The sequence below is a fragment of the Aulonocara sp. 'chitande type north' Nkhata Bay genome, linkage group LG12 (genome assembly GCF_057382095.1).
Source record: "Aulonocara sp. 'chitande type north' Nkhata Bay isolate Kocher_YH1m ecotype deep benthic linkage group LG12, A_spYH_male_GT1.1, whole genome shotgun sequence".
Taxonomy (NCBI): Eukaryota; Metazoa; Chordata; class Actinopteri; order Cichliformes; family Cichlidae; genus Aulonocara; species Aulonocara sp. 'chitande type north' Nkhata Bay.
In genome coordinates, this window is record NC_141355.1 from 5,977,766 (window position 1) to 5,996,825 (window position 19,060).

Sequence of the window (19,060 nt, forward strand, 5' to 3'; positions counted from 1 at the left end):
GCGGGCACGCTGACGCCACCTGCTGGATTGGAGGATGGAGCGATGGTTCTACAGAGCGCTTATTTACATGATGCTGGTCATAAACGAGCTTTCTTTGGCTATGGTCATTGGCGTGTCCAGCGGGGTGGCCTGGGGGGGCACAGGCCACCCCCCCAACCAGACTGGCCACCCCAGGTGCCACCCCAAAGGCAAAACAATAAAATTCAATCAAATATCAAATGTCCGATTATGTTTTCACGGTGACGCTCAGATATCCGAGTGTAAGTGAATGCAGCATCGGCTTCTGCGCTATGTGCATCACGTTAGCAAAGGTAGGAGAGCCAAGCACGAAAGACGTCACTGCAGGAAACAATTTTTCGGTGAAAGAAAATGAGGACAGAATAAATGTCCCGGTAAGTAATATTAAGTTTGTTGAGTTTAGTAAACTTCGGCGAAATTAGAATACCAAGGAAAAAATAACACTTAAAGAATTATTGCAGCCGTGGAATATTTCAGACAGTATGCTACAGAGGGGAGCTAACATAAGAGTTATGAGTTATAAGATGTAATCTAAGTCGTAACATTGCTGTATGGAGCTGCAGATTTGGTTACAGGTTAACATAGCTGGACTGGCCATCGGGCTTATTTGACTTATTTTTTATTTTTTTTGTAACGGCATGAACAATGAGAGGTGGTGGATTGGCCAGATGCAGGTCGATGTGTAGAAATAACTCCGTTGTTTGGTGGTGGCTATGGCGGGGCTTCCACAGAGGCAGCAGGTGGATGAGGGAAGGGGAGGCAGGAGGAGAGCCCCGAGGCAGCCGCCAGTCCGAGTGTCAGGTGAACTGAACTTCAGGTAAGAAGTTATGACCTGCAGTCTCTCTGGGTCAGATATGAACTAAGTTTAGGTGGAGTTTATTTTCGTTGTGCTGACTTTTTACTGTCAGTTGCAATAACTCATACGGCGTTCTAGCCAGCTTGGAGTTTTTATACAGCTGTTCGGTTGCTATGATGTTACTGATAGTGAACTTTATTTTATTCATAAGGTTAGTTAGTAGAGTTGCCAACGGCTCCTTAAAAAAATGGAATGGTCCCTCAATCAGAGAAAATATTACACGTTTCGTGTTGAGCTGAGAAGAGACGCAGTTTGTCCCGAACTTCAGCTAGAATGGAAAAAGACACAAAGCTGGATTTATTCTGTCTTTACGCTGCACAGCTGCCTCTTCTCTCATCCTCCCTCTCCTGTTGCTACTTCAATCATGAAACTGATCGATGATCAGCTGATCGGCTTTTCTCTCTTGTTTGTTTATCGCCCACTTTGCGCCAGAAAGACGAAACCAGCAGATGTCGCGCTAAACAACAGCAGCACGTTTAAGCTTGATCGGCTGTTGTTAGAATTTATTTAATATTAATTTCTAGTATCAGCTGATGTTTGCTGGAGCCACAGCTGTAAAGCTGCTGGTCATGATGTCGGTTTGGATATCTGGTGAGAGGGAAACGTGAAGACCACCCACCAGGATCCTTTTTTATGTAGCTGACAGCTGGTAACTGTGCAGGGGCGGGTCTAGCAAAGTTTTGCCAGGGGGCCAGGTAGGGCATTAACAGGGAAAGGGGGCACAAAGAAATACTTTTCTTTCCTATTCTCATTTAAAATATCTAGCTTTTATTAAATAATTATCTAAATCTTACAACCAAAGTTTTTATCTGGCGTAAAATGTATAGAAATCATACATATACCAAAAAGACTGTACATCACTGTCACAACAGGGTTTGTTTTCATTCAAAGGCTTTATGGCTTTAATACCTGGTGGGTCGGTCTGTAGTCAAAATGCCCGATTTTCTGTCCCAGTCCAGCCCTGCAGGTTATACTGGCAGTGTCACCATGCCAGCTGAATGTATTTCATCATCAGCCAGTGTTGTTCTTTATCAATATTACCAAAGTTTACCATAAGGCAGCATAGAAAGTATTTACTTGCTTTCAGGTTTTATTCAAATATTAGTCTTTTCAGTTGTTTCTCCACTTTTTTCCTGTTTCAAAATCAAACACCAGTTTGTGAGAAGATTATCTTCTTTTTTTAACAGGCAGAGAAAGTTTTGCATTGGAATGGCTAATTTGTCAATTGTTTGCTACAAATGTTCGTATTTTAATATTCAAAAATGTTTTTGCCCAAAACATATGTGCAGTATATGTCAGTAAAAATACTATGCAAATATTGCTGTCCTTGAATGCTGAGTAAACACTGACAAAGCACTGATTGTATCTCTTGTACTTTATCAACGCAGTATCTAAAAACTTTGCACCGTAGTGGTTAAAATCTCATTCTAATAAGAGTTAAAAGTGCATTTGGTTATTAGGTTTATAGGATTATTGAATTATGGTTAAGGGTTGGTAGAATTTTTTTTTAAAACATTATCTGCCAATTAAATCTGCCACCCTTCTCCAAATCTGTGCCCCTACCTGGCCCCCCCAACAAAAATTTTCTAGACACGCCACTGTTTATTCGCTGAAGCCTTTGGCATTGATTAGAGGGGTTGACTCAATTTGTTTTAACATGTTTCAATTTATTGTATCTATTTTATCTCATTTTAATTTTCTTTACGTATGCTATTAACATGTACAGCACTTTGTGAAACTCTGGTTTTATGTTAAAGTGCTTTAGAAATAAAGTTGGTATGGTATAAAGTTTACTTTGACTTCAGCAGCTTTGACTTTGACTTTGACTCGGTGCGCCTGAATTTCGGAAAAACATGCAAATTATAAATCTGTATTATAATGTTTGGTGTTTTCGTGTTTGTTGGTTTGTTTTTATTTAGTTTTATTTTGGTTGGTTATTAGATGCTGCTCCAGCCAGCCAGACACTTCCCCGCCGCCCCGCCCTCTCCTCTCTGCGCCGCAAGCAGCAGGCTCACCTCGCAAACGAAGGGCGTCCTTATTCCCAGGAAATGGGCGATAGAAAACCGATCGGTGCCTGTGCCATTCCCAATATGCGCTGGCTGATGTCGGGGCAGCATGAGTACGACCATTCTTTTTTTATTTTTTTTGCCGATGCCCGTGATGCCGCCCCGGGCAACCGCCCGTATCAAAAACCGCTACTGGCTACCGGACCCCTCTCTGTGTGGAGTGGCCAGAGAGAGAGAAGCAGCGTCAAACGACGTAGCAGATACCTCTGCTTACCAATGAACACGTCTGCGCCACGCTGCGCCTATCAGTGCCCACACAGCGGAAATATGTGCGCAACACGTAGCTGTGCTGTCTGGGGAATCATCAACAAGCGGTAAACTTTCAGAGGAAGTGAACTACTGACGGTTACGCAGAGAAGAAAACAGCGATGTCTGAGTCAGACGAGGAGCGTGGTACTTTCCGCACCAGCAAGAACACTGAGGGGGCAAATACGACTCCTAATAGCCCCAAGGGGGTTATGGTGACACTACCTTGCTTCTCTTGGTGTCCCAAAATATGCAGCCCAAACGGTCACGCCATCTTCTGGATTTGTTTTTTTTTTTTTTTGGTTGTGCAATAGTTGGTGGTATTTGGTTAGGGGTATGGTTATGTAAAAGTAAAGGTCAGGTTGCCCCGTCGGACGACGAGGACCCTAATTGCCGTTTCTCAAAAGCTGCAGTGGCCGCAGACTCCGAGAATTGTTCGGAGATTGGAAAGTGAGTAACATTTGAAACTTCTGATACATTTTTTTTTCACATTACACATACGATTATGCACTGATCCAAATGCAAACGCTAAAAAATCTCCAAGAACTGCGAACATATGGGCTCAAATTGTGGTCATAAATATTTTGTACTTGTAAATCAGGATTTGTATGTGTAAAAAGAATTTGTGTGTGCCTTAGTGATGTGTCAGTTGTGAACGAAATGGCTCTTAGAGCCGGGTCTTTGACGTGAACGACGCAAGCCGGCTCCTTATCGCGAGCCTCCCAGTCCTACTGCCAGTTTCTGGAAGACACCTTCTTCAAGCAGTGGTACAGGAAGAAGTCTGCATCCTTCAAGAAAAACATGATTTTCATGCAGGACAATGCTCCATCACACGAGTCCAAGTACTCCACAGCGTGGCTGGCAAGAAAGGGTATAAAAGAAGAAAAACTAATGACATAATGACATGGCCACCTTTTTCTTTCTCTCACCCTCTCTCCCTCTTGCACTTTTTTTTTGCTTCATTCAGCATTTGAGCTTTGCGCTGGGATGAGGGGGGAGGGGCGGTAGTTACACTGGCAGTAGCACAGGAACAGAGCAGGAGGGAGAGAGAGAGAAAGAGAGCCAGGGACAACAACGTCAGATTAGAAAGGTATAGTAATCATCCACAACTATTTTCAGTTGCGGATGATAAAGGATTCAGAAAGTTTATTCATGCAGGTCCATATGACAGAGAGTATGCATGTTCTTTTTGTTCTGTCATGACAATTTAATTGTGGGACATTACAATTTTGATGAAGATTAAAATTAAATTAATTGTGCACACATGATAACAATAACACTAAAGTGATAACGATGAACTCTTTCAGGGACATTCTTCGGAAAAATGGCTCTGCAGTAGATGCTGCCATTGCTGCGCTGCTGTGCACCTCCATCATGCACCCACAGTGCATGGGGATTGGAGGCGGGGTCATATTCACTGTGATGGACAGCTCCGGTAACAAGACACCCTCGCTACTCTTTGCTCAGCTCTGCTGTGGATTAATGTAGTAATATGTCATCTTTTCAAAGGTAAAGTGAAAATCATCACCTCCAGAGAGACTGTCCCCAGCAACGTGACCTCTGACCTGCTTAAGTCGTGTCCTAACACCACAGAGTGGACCGTGGAGTGGCCGCACGGTGGGCTGTTTATCTGGCATAATGCTAATATTTATAAGGTTTTAGTCTAATCTGCTCTTGGACTCACCTTTATGACACAGCTAATTTATTCTGTACAGGTCACTGCTAATGCACACTGTGAGTCATTCCTCATTCAGCTTTCCTCAAAAAAGCAAAACTGGGATACTATAAAAAGAAAAGAAAAAAGATAAAGCAAACCACTACAGAGGGTTTGGCTGTCAGCAGATATTAAAGACAATGAGTCGGTGTCGTATATGACACTATCAGAATAATCTAGCATAAACACCATGAAATACATGCTCCTTAGTTTCAGAAACAACCAGAGAGATTGAAGTAGTCAGGTTTTTCTCCAAACTGGTCTTAACAGGTCTTTCTCCAAATGATACACAAGATGTAACACAAAGGTTTTAAAGGTGTAGTCAGTTATCTGTAGAGATATATTTTAAATTCTGCACCTTAATCTGCAAGTCAAACTCAAGATATGAAGGATCATACCTTTGTTTTATCACCTGAGAGGGTTCTTGTCATCAAAGAAGCGGAGGAAAGAGACAGCATGATTGGTGTCTTGTTAAAATGTCATCCTCCTCCTCACCTCTAACCTCATCTACTGAATTAAAGTCAAGACTCTAATACACTAAAGAGTGCACAACTATTCTTATTTAATTATTGAAAATAATAATTATTGGAAAAAAATAATAATAATAAAGTCAGCAACAAAAACCTAAATGATCTTATACCTCTTCAAAGAAATATATAACAAGACCAGAGAAATTCAAATACTGGGTCAAAAAACCCACATTTTTGTTTGCCAAAGGATAGCTGCTCCACAGTCCTGGGTCCTTTTTGTCATATATGTCATTTCATGATGCACTCGATGTGTTTTTTCTTGGTCAAAGGTTTGAACTGCAGGCAGGCCATTTTAACACCCAGGTACTTCTTCTGTGAAGCCATGCTATTGTAATAGATGCAGCATGCGGTTTAGCGTGGTCTTGCTGAAATAGATGTCAACTCGATGGGAGCACAAGTTGCCTGTGTACACCTTTCAGCACTGGTGCATTGCCAGATGTGCAAGCAGCCAATTCTATAGGCAGTAAAATAATTACATACCTTCAGAGGTTTTGAATTGAGTGTTGATAACAAGCTGCAAAAACAGCAGCACTTAACAACGTTAAAGCCCTTTACTCTTTAGCCCAGAATGCAGGATCCACATTTTCTAAAAAAAAATTTGATTTGTCTGACATTAGAACAGTTTTCCACTTTGCCTCAGTCCTTGTTGAATGAGCTTTGGCCCATTCAACATGTTTATGTTTAAAATGCAACACCGCCACCTAGGGGAATTTCCAATATTAAAATGCCTTTATTAAATGCATTTGTTAAAAGACAAAAAAGGATTAATAAGCAATTGCAGCCCAGAGAATAATGAAAGGTGACTGTGGTACAGCCAACTCTAATAGACTCTAATCGAGTCTGCAGAGAATGTCCACACATAAGGTCTTCATACAGTATTAGTCCTTTATTTTATCCAGGTAAAAAATCTCATTGAGATTAAAAATTTCATTTCCAAGAGAGCCATGGCATCATGGCAACAAAAGTCAAAATAGACGTACCACATTAGGATATAGCATTTAAAAAAATACAATATCCCGTACAAACATGTGAGAAATATACAATAACAGATCTAATTAAGAGCGACATTAAATACAATGACACTGAGTAAAAGAGTTATTCTCTCGTTCCTTTAAGACAGACTTAAACTCCCCCAAGGTAACCAATTCTGATCATTTCAGTTCCTCCTGCAGATTATTCCAGGAAGCAGGGGCAGCGTAATTAAAAGCCTTTTTCTCCAATTCTGTTCTGATTTTTGGGCCAATCAATTGTATGATATTGTGCGAATGAAGGCTGTATTGGTTGTGGTTTTTACACATATAAACACATAAATAAGATGGAACCAGCCCAAGGAGAGGTTTATAGATAAACATCAACCAATGGGAGAGTCTACAAATATGGAAAGATGGACATTTAGCAGCAGCATACAAAGAACAATGATGTACACAATTTCCATAACCAGTAATAAAAAGTAAAGCACAATGGTACACAGTATCCAACCTCTTTAGGTAGTGAGCAGATGCATTAAAAAATAAAAAGCAGGTCACCAAAATCCATTAAAGGTAAAGAAGTTGCATGAATCAAGTGTTTTCTCATTTGGAGGGAGAAACAGGATTGATTTCTAAAAAAGAAACTTAGTTTTAGTTTTAACTTCGACACAAGCCTTTGAATTTGAGTTTTAAATGACAAATTCTGATTTATAATGATCCCTAGATACTTGTAAGATGTGACCATTTCAATTTCAGTTCCTTGAATTGTTGTAATCTTAGGAGATGTAGCTAACAACTCTTTGCCATTTGAGGATAACACGAACTTGTATTTCTATCGATTTAACACCAACTTAAGTTGGGTTAAATGGGACTGAAAAACATCAAAGGCAGACTGCAGAAATTGCAGGGTTGGTGAAGGAGATGAACAATAGATAATTGTATCATCTGCATAAAGATGAAATGCAGCATTTGACAAATTATCACAAAGGTTGTTTATGTAAAGCGAAAAGAACAATGGCTCTAATATGGAGCCCTGTGGAACTTCTTTGGATACTTGGATACTGGGAGAAAAGAGGAAGTTTGCAGTCCATTGAATCAATGATGTCATTAACCACTTAAATAGCAGCAGTTAGTGTGCTGTGTTGTTTTCTGAATCCTGACTGATGTTGGAAAGAACTGAATTTTTGTCAAAAAAGTCTTTCAGTTGTTCACTAATGAACAGCTAAACTCTGAATCTAGAACTTTTGCTAGAACACACAATTTCGATATGGGCCTGTAGTTATTAACATCTGAAGGATCACCTCTTTTCAGCAAAGGGAGAACACAGGCAGATTTCTGTATTACAGGGATCTCACTTTCGAGAGGCTAAGATTAAAAATGTAAGTTAGTGGTTCTGCTATAAAATCTGCAGCCAACTTAAGACAATAAGGATCAAGTTGATCTGGTCCTGCAGATTTATTTAGATCCAACAGATTTAAAGCCCTGTGGACCTCAAAAACATTTAGTGGAGAAAAACTGAAGGGTTGGACCAAAGATTCAGTTTGAGTGGTTGCAGAGAGAGCCTCCTGTTGATTAAGCTGTTTTAAATCTGGATATAAAGATTCAAATAGAGATCCTGAAGAATGAAAAAGCTCATTAAAGCAGTTTAGAATATCACATTTCTCCATTAAGGTGCAGGAGTCTTTTACGACAAAGGCTGGCATCTCATTTGTAGTTATGTCTCCATAAGAAGATTTTATTATTTTCCAGAATTTCTTAGGATCGTTCAGATGTTTAGTAGTTTTTGAAAGATAGAATTCTGATTTGGCCTTTTAAATTAAGGAAGTTGAACGGTTTCTGAGCTGTCTAAAAATCAGCCAGTCCGCTTCAGATTTGGTTTTTCTGGCATCCCTTTTTTTGAGTAGACTGGAGAGCTGATGTCATGGTCTGGCAGGCAGACCGTGGGGATGTGGGGAAAGGAGGACCCAAAACGCAGACTCTGCGATGCAAACAGTGCTCTTTATTTACAGTGAAAAGCTGTAAACACAATAACTCCCCGTTGCTCCCTTGAACCCCGTGTGCATGCTTCCCTCCGACGTCTGTGTTCGTGCTCCCTGCTGTTGTGTTTCCGCACACCCCGTGCGTGCTGCCTTTCTGGACCACTCTTCCTCCTGCAGGGAAACCATAGAAGCAGCCGTCAACACTAACCCTCGGCAGGTATATACGAACAGCACTGACATATACTGACACACACTAACTTGGTACGATAACTCAATGATCCCACGCCAGTGGGAGCTCCAACATTCTCCTAAGTAGCTCCCCCGACGAGCCCTGGGCCCTATTTCAGGAAGCCGGTTTAGTGCAAACTCTGAGTAAGTATACCCTGAGTTAACGAAAACTCTGGGTTTTCGGTTTCACAAAGCGAGTTTAGATTAATTAACCCTAACCCTAAGACAACCAGTCCCAGTTGAAATCTCCAGCCAGCACAATTTCATTAAAATCTAAAGTAGATCGTTTTTCACTAAGTGAAACTAAAGCCTCACTACTAGCTGAGGGGGGTCTATAACAGCCCACAATGGTAATAAAATAGCCCTTCAAAAGTTAGAGCTTGAGGGCAAGAAGTTCAAACTGTTTACAAACAGATACTGATGATTGGACAGTAACATGGAATTTGTTTTTTACGTAAATTGCAACACCGCCACCCTTTCTGGTGCGGTCGCAACGGAAAAGATTATAGCGCGTTATTGCAATGTCTTTGTCAGTAACCGATTTTGTAAGCCACTTTGCTGATAATGTAAGAATATCAGTATATAACTCTTTCATCCAAATTTTCATGAAATCAAGTTTGGGAAGAAGACTTCTGACATTTAAATGAGTGATACCAAGACCCGTTCAAGCTTTAAAATCACAAGGAGTACTCAAGCATTTGCAATCTGGACCAGGATTAGGTTGTATTTCCAGATAAAAGAAGCAGAAGAACAAAAACATTTTCTTTTCACAGATTTTTTTTGTAGTTTAACAGACTGATTTCTCTTACAGCTCAATCTCTTTGGGTGGTGAGAGAATTGGGAAATAAACCAGTGATATGGAATAAATAAATCAGTTAAATCAGATGGAATGAGATCTCTGCTGATGATCACATTTGAGAAGCTTCTAAAAGATGTAAAATCCCACCTTGTTCCCTTTGAGAGGAGTAAGAAGTATGATTTCCCTTGTTCTGCAGACTGTTCCTGCACCTCATGTAGACAAAAAGCTGTCAATAAAATCAATAAAGGAAAAAAGGCTACTAAGGATAACATGCTGACTAACAGGGAAAAAAAAGGTAGACCCAGTCGACCTGTGGTAGAGCCTGGTTGTGGCCAGATATAGATATAATCGTCGCATTAAACAGCTTCTAAGAGCAAGATCAGTTACTGAATGGGCTGTTCAACAATAGACAGCTTGCCAGAATGCTGTCCCATCTTTCCCATTTTCTGGTCTTCAATTAATGTAAATTCCTCCCCAGGACAAATCTTAACTCTCCTCACAAGTCCATCTTTATCAGTCATTGTTTCTAATTTGGCTAATCTCCACTCGTTCCCTGGCAGATTATCTGTCTGTGGAGGTGAAGCTGGAAATGTTGTGAGATGCTAAAGTGGGGCCAGAGACACAGGCTGCTGTGGATGCACATGTCCCTGTCCCATATGTTCCTGTCAGCAGAGTACAAATGACCTTCATGCATTACTCCCTGATTGTCTATAGTGTGTTGACTTTGAAGGGAAGCTGTGGATCCATATGTAGAATCAGCATAGTCTCTGTTAAGAAGCGTCTTTTGACAGCATTTGAGTATGGGATGGACAGCAATAAGAACTGGGAGTAGTTGGAGCAGTTCACTTGTGGCAGACATTAAAAAATAAAGAAATTAGACATTAGAATATGTGTGAGAAAGATGAATCAAGGAAAGAAAGGGGGCTACAGACACTATTTATTTATGGGGCCCAGAGTTCTGTGCTACACTCCTGCACACAGGCTGCATAAACAGTAAGAAAAGTAAATATAAGATATGCTAAATGCTTCTTTGAGCCAGAAATAGTGTAAATATAGTGAAATAAACTTAAAATAACTGTAAGATGCAAAATGTTATCTCTAACATAATCAGTTACAAACACACACATTTCCCTCTGAAATGGAGCAGAATAGAATAGAGTATTTACAAAGCACCAAATTATAACAGACATCATCTCAGATCATTAAAGGTCAGGACCTTACAGTTTACTCAAAACACGAGCAAATGTATGTGGGACTTTCCAGCACTGACTATCCATTATCTATCTAACCAGATAGCAGATGGATTGGGGTTCCTGGGGAAATTCGAGGTTATGAAGCGGCACACCGGCTTTATGGGAAGTTGCCGTGGGCCGACCTCTTTCAGCCGACCATCAAATTAGCCAGAGAAGGATTCCCTATTCCTTACTACCAAGGTCAACACATCCCACGCATTAATAATACGTCAATACGGTATGAAAAACACCCACAATGTGATTTCAAAAATACAAAGAGCAAACAATGAATGTTTCAGCTTTATTTCGCTGTCTTTGTCTTTCAGGAAGTTATATTTAGATAAAAATGGGAACCTGCTTAAGACCGGTGATACTGTGAAATTTGAGAAACTGGCTGACACTTTGGAGATGATCGCAAACGAGGGACCAGATGTGTTTTACAACGGAACAATAGCAAAGAATTTAACCAGTGACATACAGAATGAAGGTATTATCAGATGGGTTTCATCCTGCTCTCTTTCTGACCGTTTTCTATGTCTGCCAGGCACAATGTTCTAATTACAAATTACAAAAATCTATTGGTTTTGGAAAACTGTAACATGATCCCTCACAGGCTACACTGTGATCTGTCTCGATCCATTCAAACTCTTGATTATGAAATTCATTGTGTTCATTTTTGCTCAGCAGAATCATTTGTTTCACTGTTCGTGCTCAGGAGGAAACCTCACACGGGAGGACTTGGAATTGTATGAAGCTAAAGTGACTGATGCGTGGAATATTTCTTTGGGAGAGTATAAACTGTACTTCCCTCCGCCCCCTGCAGGAGGAGCCATCCTCAGCCTCATCCTCAACATCATGAAAGGTTCCTGATTGTTGCTTCTAGCATGTAGAGTTTGATTCATATAGGAAAATGATCCTTATCAATCTTTACAAATGTGATACACTAAGAATTGATGTTTTCAATCCAAAAAAATATTTTTTTTAAAATATTTTTAGGATACAAAATGGAATCAGAACCTAAGACGACTGATGAAAAGATTTTGTTTTATCACCGTTATATTGAAGCTTTAAAATTTGCCAATGAATTAAAGACAAATATCAGCGATCCAAACTTCAGCTCAGATGAAGTAAGTATCTCAAAATCCTACAGATTTGCACCTGCTTTGTTGCATAAAGAATGATTCTATTTAAGTGACTAAACAATTAAAAGTAACAATACCACATCACAAAACACAAAACAAACCGCCCCTTGCCTGCAGCTCATCCACAAACTACACCCCACCACAGTCAGTTTATGCACACTGATAATGAGTTGAGGTTTTTTTGTAATATCTCTGAGTTTTGCACAGTTGGACTTTAGGTTAATTTGTTGGGTTGAGATTGTGACTTTGTGTTAACAAAGTGCTTTTACAGAAGTGTTCACCTTTGTTAATGATCAATCAGGGGCATTTGATTATCAGTACCTGGCTGCTACTTACAATTAAAGTTCTTATAGAAGCACTAAGGGTGTAGAAAACCAGTAGAGTGCTGTAAGAATTTCTTTGAGTCTCAGCATTTTCATTTCAGCATCATTCTGAGCAGTGATGTAGCTTTTAAAACATATACATATAAATACAAGTTTTAAAAGCACATAAACCTAAATTGGCTTAATATTTGTCTTTAATTTAGTATGTATATATTATTGTTATTATTATCTTAGTATTTAAATATAAGTATAATTTTGTGTAATGTGGTGTTTTCAGATACTCTGTAGTTCACACAGATGACTGAATTTCAGAGACTCTATCTTTGGCAGTCATATGTTGAGCTTGATCACTAACCAATATTATAACCTCTAGTATTCATTCATTCATTCATTCATCTTACATCAGTGATGGATCAATGATCAAAATTCTGTTAACATTTGGCTCCAATTTTATAAATTTCTTGACAGCAATGTATTTTCTGCAATGTATTTAGTTTTATTAATTCATTTTATTAATTCTCTGTATTTCACACAGATGGCAAAGAAACTGACACAGGATAGCTTTGCAGACAGCAAACGAAGCTTGATCAGCAGCGACAAGACTCGTGATCCTGGCATCAACTTGTATCTGGACAGCATCGGCACCACACATGTATCTGTGCTGGCTGAAGATGGATCTGCTGTGTCTGTCACCAGCAGCATCAACGATGAGTCAGTACCTGCATCATTCTGTTTCACTGCTAGAAACCAGCTATCAGATATTTTTCTTTCTTGAAACTGAAGATTTAAGAGATTATGGAGGAACTTATTTTTAGACTATTTCTATACTACAAAGAGTGTCTTGGCTTTGTAGTTAATTTAGTTTTTTTGTTTACAGATTCGGCTCCGGGGTCCTCTCTCCAAGCACTGGAATCATTCTCAACAACCAGCTGTCTGACTTCTGTGGTAGAGCTGATAGCTTCTCTCCTGGTAAGAGATCAGTAGGATGCTTTTTACATTTATTATTTATGAAATACAAGTAATCAGACGAGGAAGGTGGATTATTTCAAAACTAATACCACAAAGAGTTAAATTTTTTTCCTTAAATTATTTTCCTGACAGGACATATTTCTTTAAGTAATTTCTATTAATGGCAAAATAGTGCCATTGAGGAAATGAGAGGAGAAAATGGCATTTCATAATTCATTGTGATGCATCATATTTTGTTGATCATGGAAAAACTAAACTTGTTGATCATTTCCACGATGTTTTGCCAAACTGAAACACATCATGTGAATTTGGACTAAAATTGCATTTTCTGTTTAATACCATAGCCTGCTAAAATGTTTGAATGTTCAAGAACAGGCACAGTTTTACTACTGCTGTAGTAAAATCTGTTTCCATGTCAACGTGTTGTTGTGTGAAGTTTTTCCTTCACACTGTCACCAAGTACTTGCTCATAAGGGGCTCTTCTTATTGTTGGGGGTTTCTCTCTACTGAAGTGGGTTAACCTTATGATATAAATGTACCATTGTGATTTGACGGTATATGGATATTTATATTCATTTAAAATTATATAGAGGACAGCACACTGGCACGGTGTTGCCTTATAGCATAGGTGTCAAACTCTGGCCCGCGGGCCAAATTTGGCCCGGAGCCTAATTACATTTGGCCCGCAAAGCCATACCAAATTACTATTAGAGCTGGCCTACTGGTATTATACAGCTAATAGATATATTGTTTAGTATTAAGCTTTGCTTGTTCCATATTCAGTTTTTCAGCAAAACGTGTTTGAGTCCATAAGAAAAGATTCATTCTTATATCTGGAGGAATAAATATATTTCAATAAATATTAATGTTAGCCCGCGACTTTGTTCCAGTTTTGAATTTTGGCCCACTGTGTATTTGAGTTTGACACCCCTGCCTTATAGCAAGAAGGCCCTGAGTTTGATCCCACTTGTGTGGAGCTTGCATGTTCTCCCCATGTTTGTGTGAGTTCTCTCTGGGTACTGCAGCATCCTCCCACAGTCCAAAGACATGCAGTTAGTAGGGTTAGGCTAATTGGTGAATCTAAATTGCCCATAGGTGTGAATGCGAGTGTCTCTCTGTGTTAGCGCTGCATCCGGCTAGCGACCTGACCTCGGTTTACCCTGCCTCTCGCCCTATGGTAGCTAGGATTGGCTCCACCACCCCTGCAACCCTGAGAAGGATAAGCTGAAGATAATCGATGGATGAATCTATATATAGATCTATAATATTGATTCAAGTGTGTTCAAGGTTCTGTATAATTCAGTTTGGACATAGCATCATTCAAACATTAATCTAACACACTGACAGAGTCTCAGTAATAGCTGCACTTTGAAAGACATTTCACTTTAGTTTGATACAGATTCAGTAGAGATAACTCACTTGTTGTGTGTGCACTTTCATCATTTGTTGATAAGCATGGGCGGATGCAATTCTAAACTTGTTTGTAGAGCACAGGTGTCGAACTCCAGGCTTTGAGGGCCAGTGTCCTGCAGATTTTACATGTGTCCTTGATCAAACACAGATAAATTACCTCCTCAGCGGCTGTATCCCAATTCAGGGTCTGCAGCCTTAAAGTACGCAGCCTTAACGGTCCACAAGGGCCGCGTAATCAAAGACCGCTGAGGCTGGGAGTGCGAGGCTTGTGAAATGGGACGGTCTAGCCTCCGTCGCGCTGCCCAGGTTGCCTAGCAACCATGATACTAACAGCTGGAAACGTTTCATACAGCTTTGTTTGACAGGAATGAAGGAGAAACCTTTTTGTTCATTTGTTTGTTTGTTTCTACATGAGCTTTGATCATTCTCTGTGAGATTAAGCTCAGCTATTGAACGGCGTATATTTTAAAGTAAAGGCTTTAAAACCAAGTTAGCACAAACGTCACTAATGTCACATAACTTTGCCGACATGTGGCCAACAGTAATGTTTAATGTTCTTCGTTATTAAACATTTGCACATAAATAAGTGACATAATATTCAGTACTTACTTAAAGTTTACTCTTCGGGCGCCCCTCATCCGCCGTTTTTTTTTTTTTTTTTGGCAAAATTATCGACACCCACCGCCATGCTATGCATTATGGGATATGTTGGGCCACGAAGTCTACACTGCTACATCCTTAAAATTCAGGGAAATGAAGGACGCATTTGAGGGCAGCATTTCGAGCAGCCTTTGAATTGGGACAGCCTTCGTCGCGTCGCTGTGACGTAATCTGTTGGGTCTAAACTCAGACCCTGCTGTATCCAGGACTTATTCCCGTGAAAGAAAAACAAGGCAACAGCGATCAATCAATTTACTTGCAAGGGAGGCCTCGTCGGTATCTCAGAAACGCACTTCGAATCTCCTTACGAGTGACCCCGATGATGGCCTCCTCTCGCTGCCTTTTATTGAAAACGTTCACACAATAAACAATAGTTTACAAACACCTCCCCTCATAACCCCCCTTGGTTACAAAGACAAGGCACTGTATGTGTGTGTTCTCCTGCTGACCAAAAAGGGTCATAAAAGCATAAAAGCAGGAGCAACATCCTTGGTCATAAAGAGGGTAGTCTCCCCCACACCCAATTCATGGTTCACCCTAGATAACAAAGTGAAGCCATACAAAGGGGAGGAAGTTTACCAACATCAAACAGACCTTCACAAGGATGTGCCTGTGATAAAACACTACAGCCCCCACCCAGAACCTCGAGAATCTGGGGAGGGGGGAAGAAATAATTTCTTTCATCACAGAGTTAAAACAATGTAGAGATGGTAAGCATAAAAATGACAAACATTTAACAATTCACTTTAACATAATCGGCCTTGAAATGCGGCCTTTAAGGCTGCAGACCCTGAATTGGGATACAGCCAACATGTCTTGGAGTTCTCCAGAAGCCTGGTAATGAACTAATCATTTGATTCAGGTGTGTTCTCCCAGAGTCTTATCTAAAACCTGCAGGACACCGGCCCTTGAGGCCTGGAGTTTGACACCCCTGTTGTAGAGTATAAAAAATTCAGGTATGAAAATACTGCATGAAAATACAGTAACTGATTCGTGTATGAAACATTTGTGTAAATGATTTATGCACAGATATGTGTGTACAGACTGATTTCTGTTTTCTAGTTTTGTCATTCAAGGTCTTTGTTGTATTTCTCAGGGGAGCGGCCTCCCTCCAATATGGCCCCTTCTGTGCTGAAGTCTCCGTCGAAGACGCTGGTGATTGGAGGGTCTGGTTCTGAAACGATTCCACCGGCTGTGGCCTCGGTATGTATGCATGGTACACACAAAGGTGCCGTTACATATTAAATAAAATAAATTGATGTGGACTGATGCTGGTCTTTGCTGTTAAAGCTTGCATCATAGCAACAAGATTCTTCACCCTAATTTATCCTGTAATCATCACTTTCTCATCTCATTTTTTTTTCTCTCCAAGGCGCTCATGAACCACCTTTGGTTTGGAAAGAGCCTTAAGGAGGCAATTATTACGCCTGTTGTTCTTGTAGACTCTAAAAGTGAAGTAAAACCTGAACCCAAGCTTGAAAAGGTAATTTATTCAATGTATTTAAATGATAAATTAATAAGTTCTACTTCTCTTGTTCCATCTGAGTCTCTCTCCTCTTTGCCCTGCAGGATGTAGTTGATGGTCTTGAAGCTCTGGGACATAAAATAGCAAAATTCTACAACACAGTTAACGCTGTGGAAAAGGCGGGCAGCTGTATCTCTGCATGGTCTGATGAAAGGAAAAAAGGCAAAGCTGCTGGTTACTGAGACCAAGAGTCAGTGATGTCAGTTATACAGCATGGTCTTAAGGTTATGGACACTGCTGTAGCTACAACATTGGTAAATCTATATTCGTCTGTTAACTGATAGATCATTCATGCTTTGCTCATGTGTATAAAAAGTTTGTAATATTGAAAACATAATGCAACGATCAGATCAGTTAAATCCCAAATTTCATGCAAAAATGTGCAAAGATAGCACTGTAAAAACTAGAAATGTAATTTTTTTAAAAAGTAGAGATTGCTGTTGATATCCGCCTCAATTTTTTTACAATCAATATGACCTTCTAAATATTTGTTTATTTTGGGTTTTGATACATATAGAATTGACTAAACAAGGAAACAGCTTTCAGGTCAAAATGTGAAGCCCATGCCTGTTTCTTTGACCTGCATTCTTTCTAAAAAGCAGGCCAGCAGGTTGAGACTGACTGCAGAAATCTTTGGTTATAGTAAACAATTCATATTTTCAAGTCTCATCAAATTCATGTTTACTTTGTAGGTTTTAGCCCACTGGATAGTCCAGAAGGGAGATAAAGTAGGGTACACTTTAGGGCAGCCCTAAGTTATCTATCAATTGATTTGTAGTTTAACCCCCCAGCCCCCACCCAATGTTTTTTATTATTATGTTTTTATATTTAGTTTTCATATTAAGATTTTGAGCTTCATTAATCCTGCTATGTTTTTGCTCTTATAAAGTGTGGGTAATTCTGCTGATGTGCTCAGGGTAAAAGTTAATCTGACAAGCAGTTTGTGAGGCAGGTTTTCTTTTTACCTCAGTATCTGTCTGAGCTCCTGTCTGTTTATGATTAATAAAGTATTCTGATTCTGATTGTTTCAGGATGACCTGCCATTATTCAATGACACATCTGCTTACCTGCATCTTTTGCTCGTTTCTCCTCCTCTTCTTTTCTCTTTTTTCTAAACTGAGGACCTGATGGCTTTGAACTTTTCTTGTCCATCTTCCATTGGTTTTAATTTTGCACTCCAATATGAACACCCTTCCCCCAACCCAAGGATCACCACAACATGATCTAACACACCTACACCTTAGTTCACAGATTCACTTTGTCTAGGGTGCATTTCTGAGATTTCACACAACCCAGGATTCAAATCATGAATACATAATGGGCTTGGATTTACAACATTATAAATGAAATGTGCTCTATTTGGAAGCAGCCGGCCCCCCTCCCCTTTCGACGGCTTGTGTGTGAGACTTTAAATCATCAAACTATAAATTTTAAATTGTTATTGATCCCTTTACCCCTGGTCCTAAAGTGTACATTTGTTTTCTTACTCTTCTTATATATATTGTTTGTTTACTTGCACTGCTGTAACTGGAGCCTTGTCGTCTCGTCTCTCTATATACTGGACTGTATGTAGCGGAGATGACAATAAAGTTTACTTTGACTTCAGCAGCGAGCAGGCGCAAATTATAAATCTGTATCATGATGTCTGGTGTGTTTGTGTTTGTTGGTTTGTTTTTATTTTGTTTTACTTTGCGAGATGGTTATTAGATGCTGCTCCAGCCGGTCAGAAAATCCCCCGCCGCCCCGCCCTCTCCTCTCTGCGCCGCAAGCAGCAGGCGCACCTCGCAAACGGAGGGCGCCCTTACTCCCAGCAAATGGGCGATAGAAAACCGATCGGTGCCTGTACCATTCCCAATATGCGCTGGCTGACGTCGGGGCAGCATGAGTACGAGAATTTTTTTTTTTTTTTGCCGATGCCCGTGATGCCGCCCCCCACCACGATGCCGCCCCGGGCAACTGCCCGTGTCGCTCCTTATCTAAAACCGCTACTGATTGTAACTGACTGTAAAAAGTCAGCACAACGAAAATAAACAACATCTAAACTTGGATTATATCTGACCCAGATAGACTGCAGTTCATAACTTCTTACCTGAAGTTCAGTTCACCGCCTTGGGTCTCTCCTCCTCCTGTATATCCTGGGTTATTTTTACACAACGACCAGCATCTGGCCAATCCACCACCTTTCATTGTTTATACCGTTACAAAAAAAAAAAAAAAAAAAATCATCGGCCCATAAAAATTAAATATCACATCGGCCCACCGGGCAAATAAATGCCCGCTGGCCAGTCCAGCTATGGTCGTGCTATCAGTTAACCCAGCCGTGGCATGTGTGCCCAGGCTTGCCGACCCCTGTAGTAGAGCAATCTCAAGATGATGGGCCGAGGAGGATCAC

The 19,060-nt window shown here is 40.2% G+C and overlaps 1 protein-coding gene across 1 annotated transcript; it reads left to right on the forward strand.

Annotated features, from left to right (window-relative positions):
- The first annotated feature begins 2,724 nt into the window (after positions 1-2,724).
- On the forward strand, positions 2,725-18,497 carry LOC147316806 (glutathione hydrolase 5 proenzyme-like). Its single transcript, XM_086313352.1, has 12 exons — positions 2,725-3,636; positions 4,494-4,621; positions 4,696-4,803; positions 10,697-10,874; positions 10,963-11,123; positions 11,352-11,498; positions 11,633-11,763; positions 12,637-12,812; positions 12,979-13,070; positions 16,240-16,346; positions 16,516-16,626; positions 16,713-18,497. The coding sequence occupies exons 1-12, from the start codon at positions 3,437-3,439 to the stop codon at positions 16,848-16,850; spliced, it is 1,677 nt and encodes a 558-aa protein (XP_086169478.1). The 5' UTR covers positions 2,725-3,436; the 3' UTR covers positions 16,851-18,497.
- The last annotated feature ends 563 nt before the right edge of the window (positions 18,498-19,060 follow it).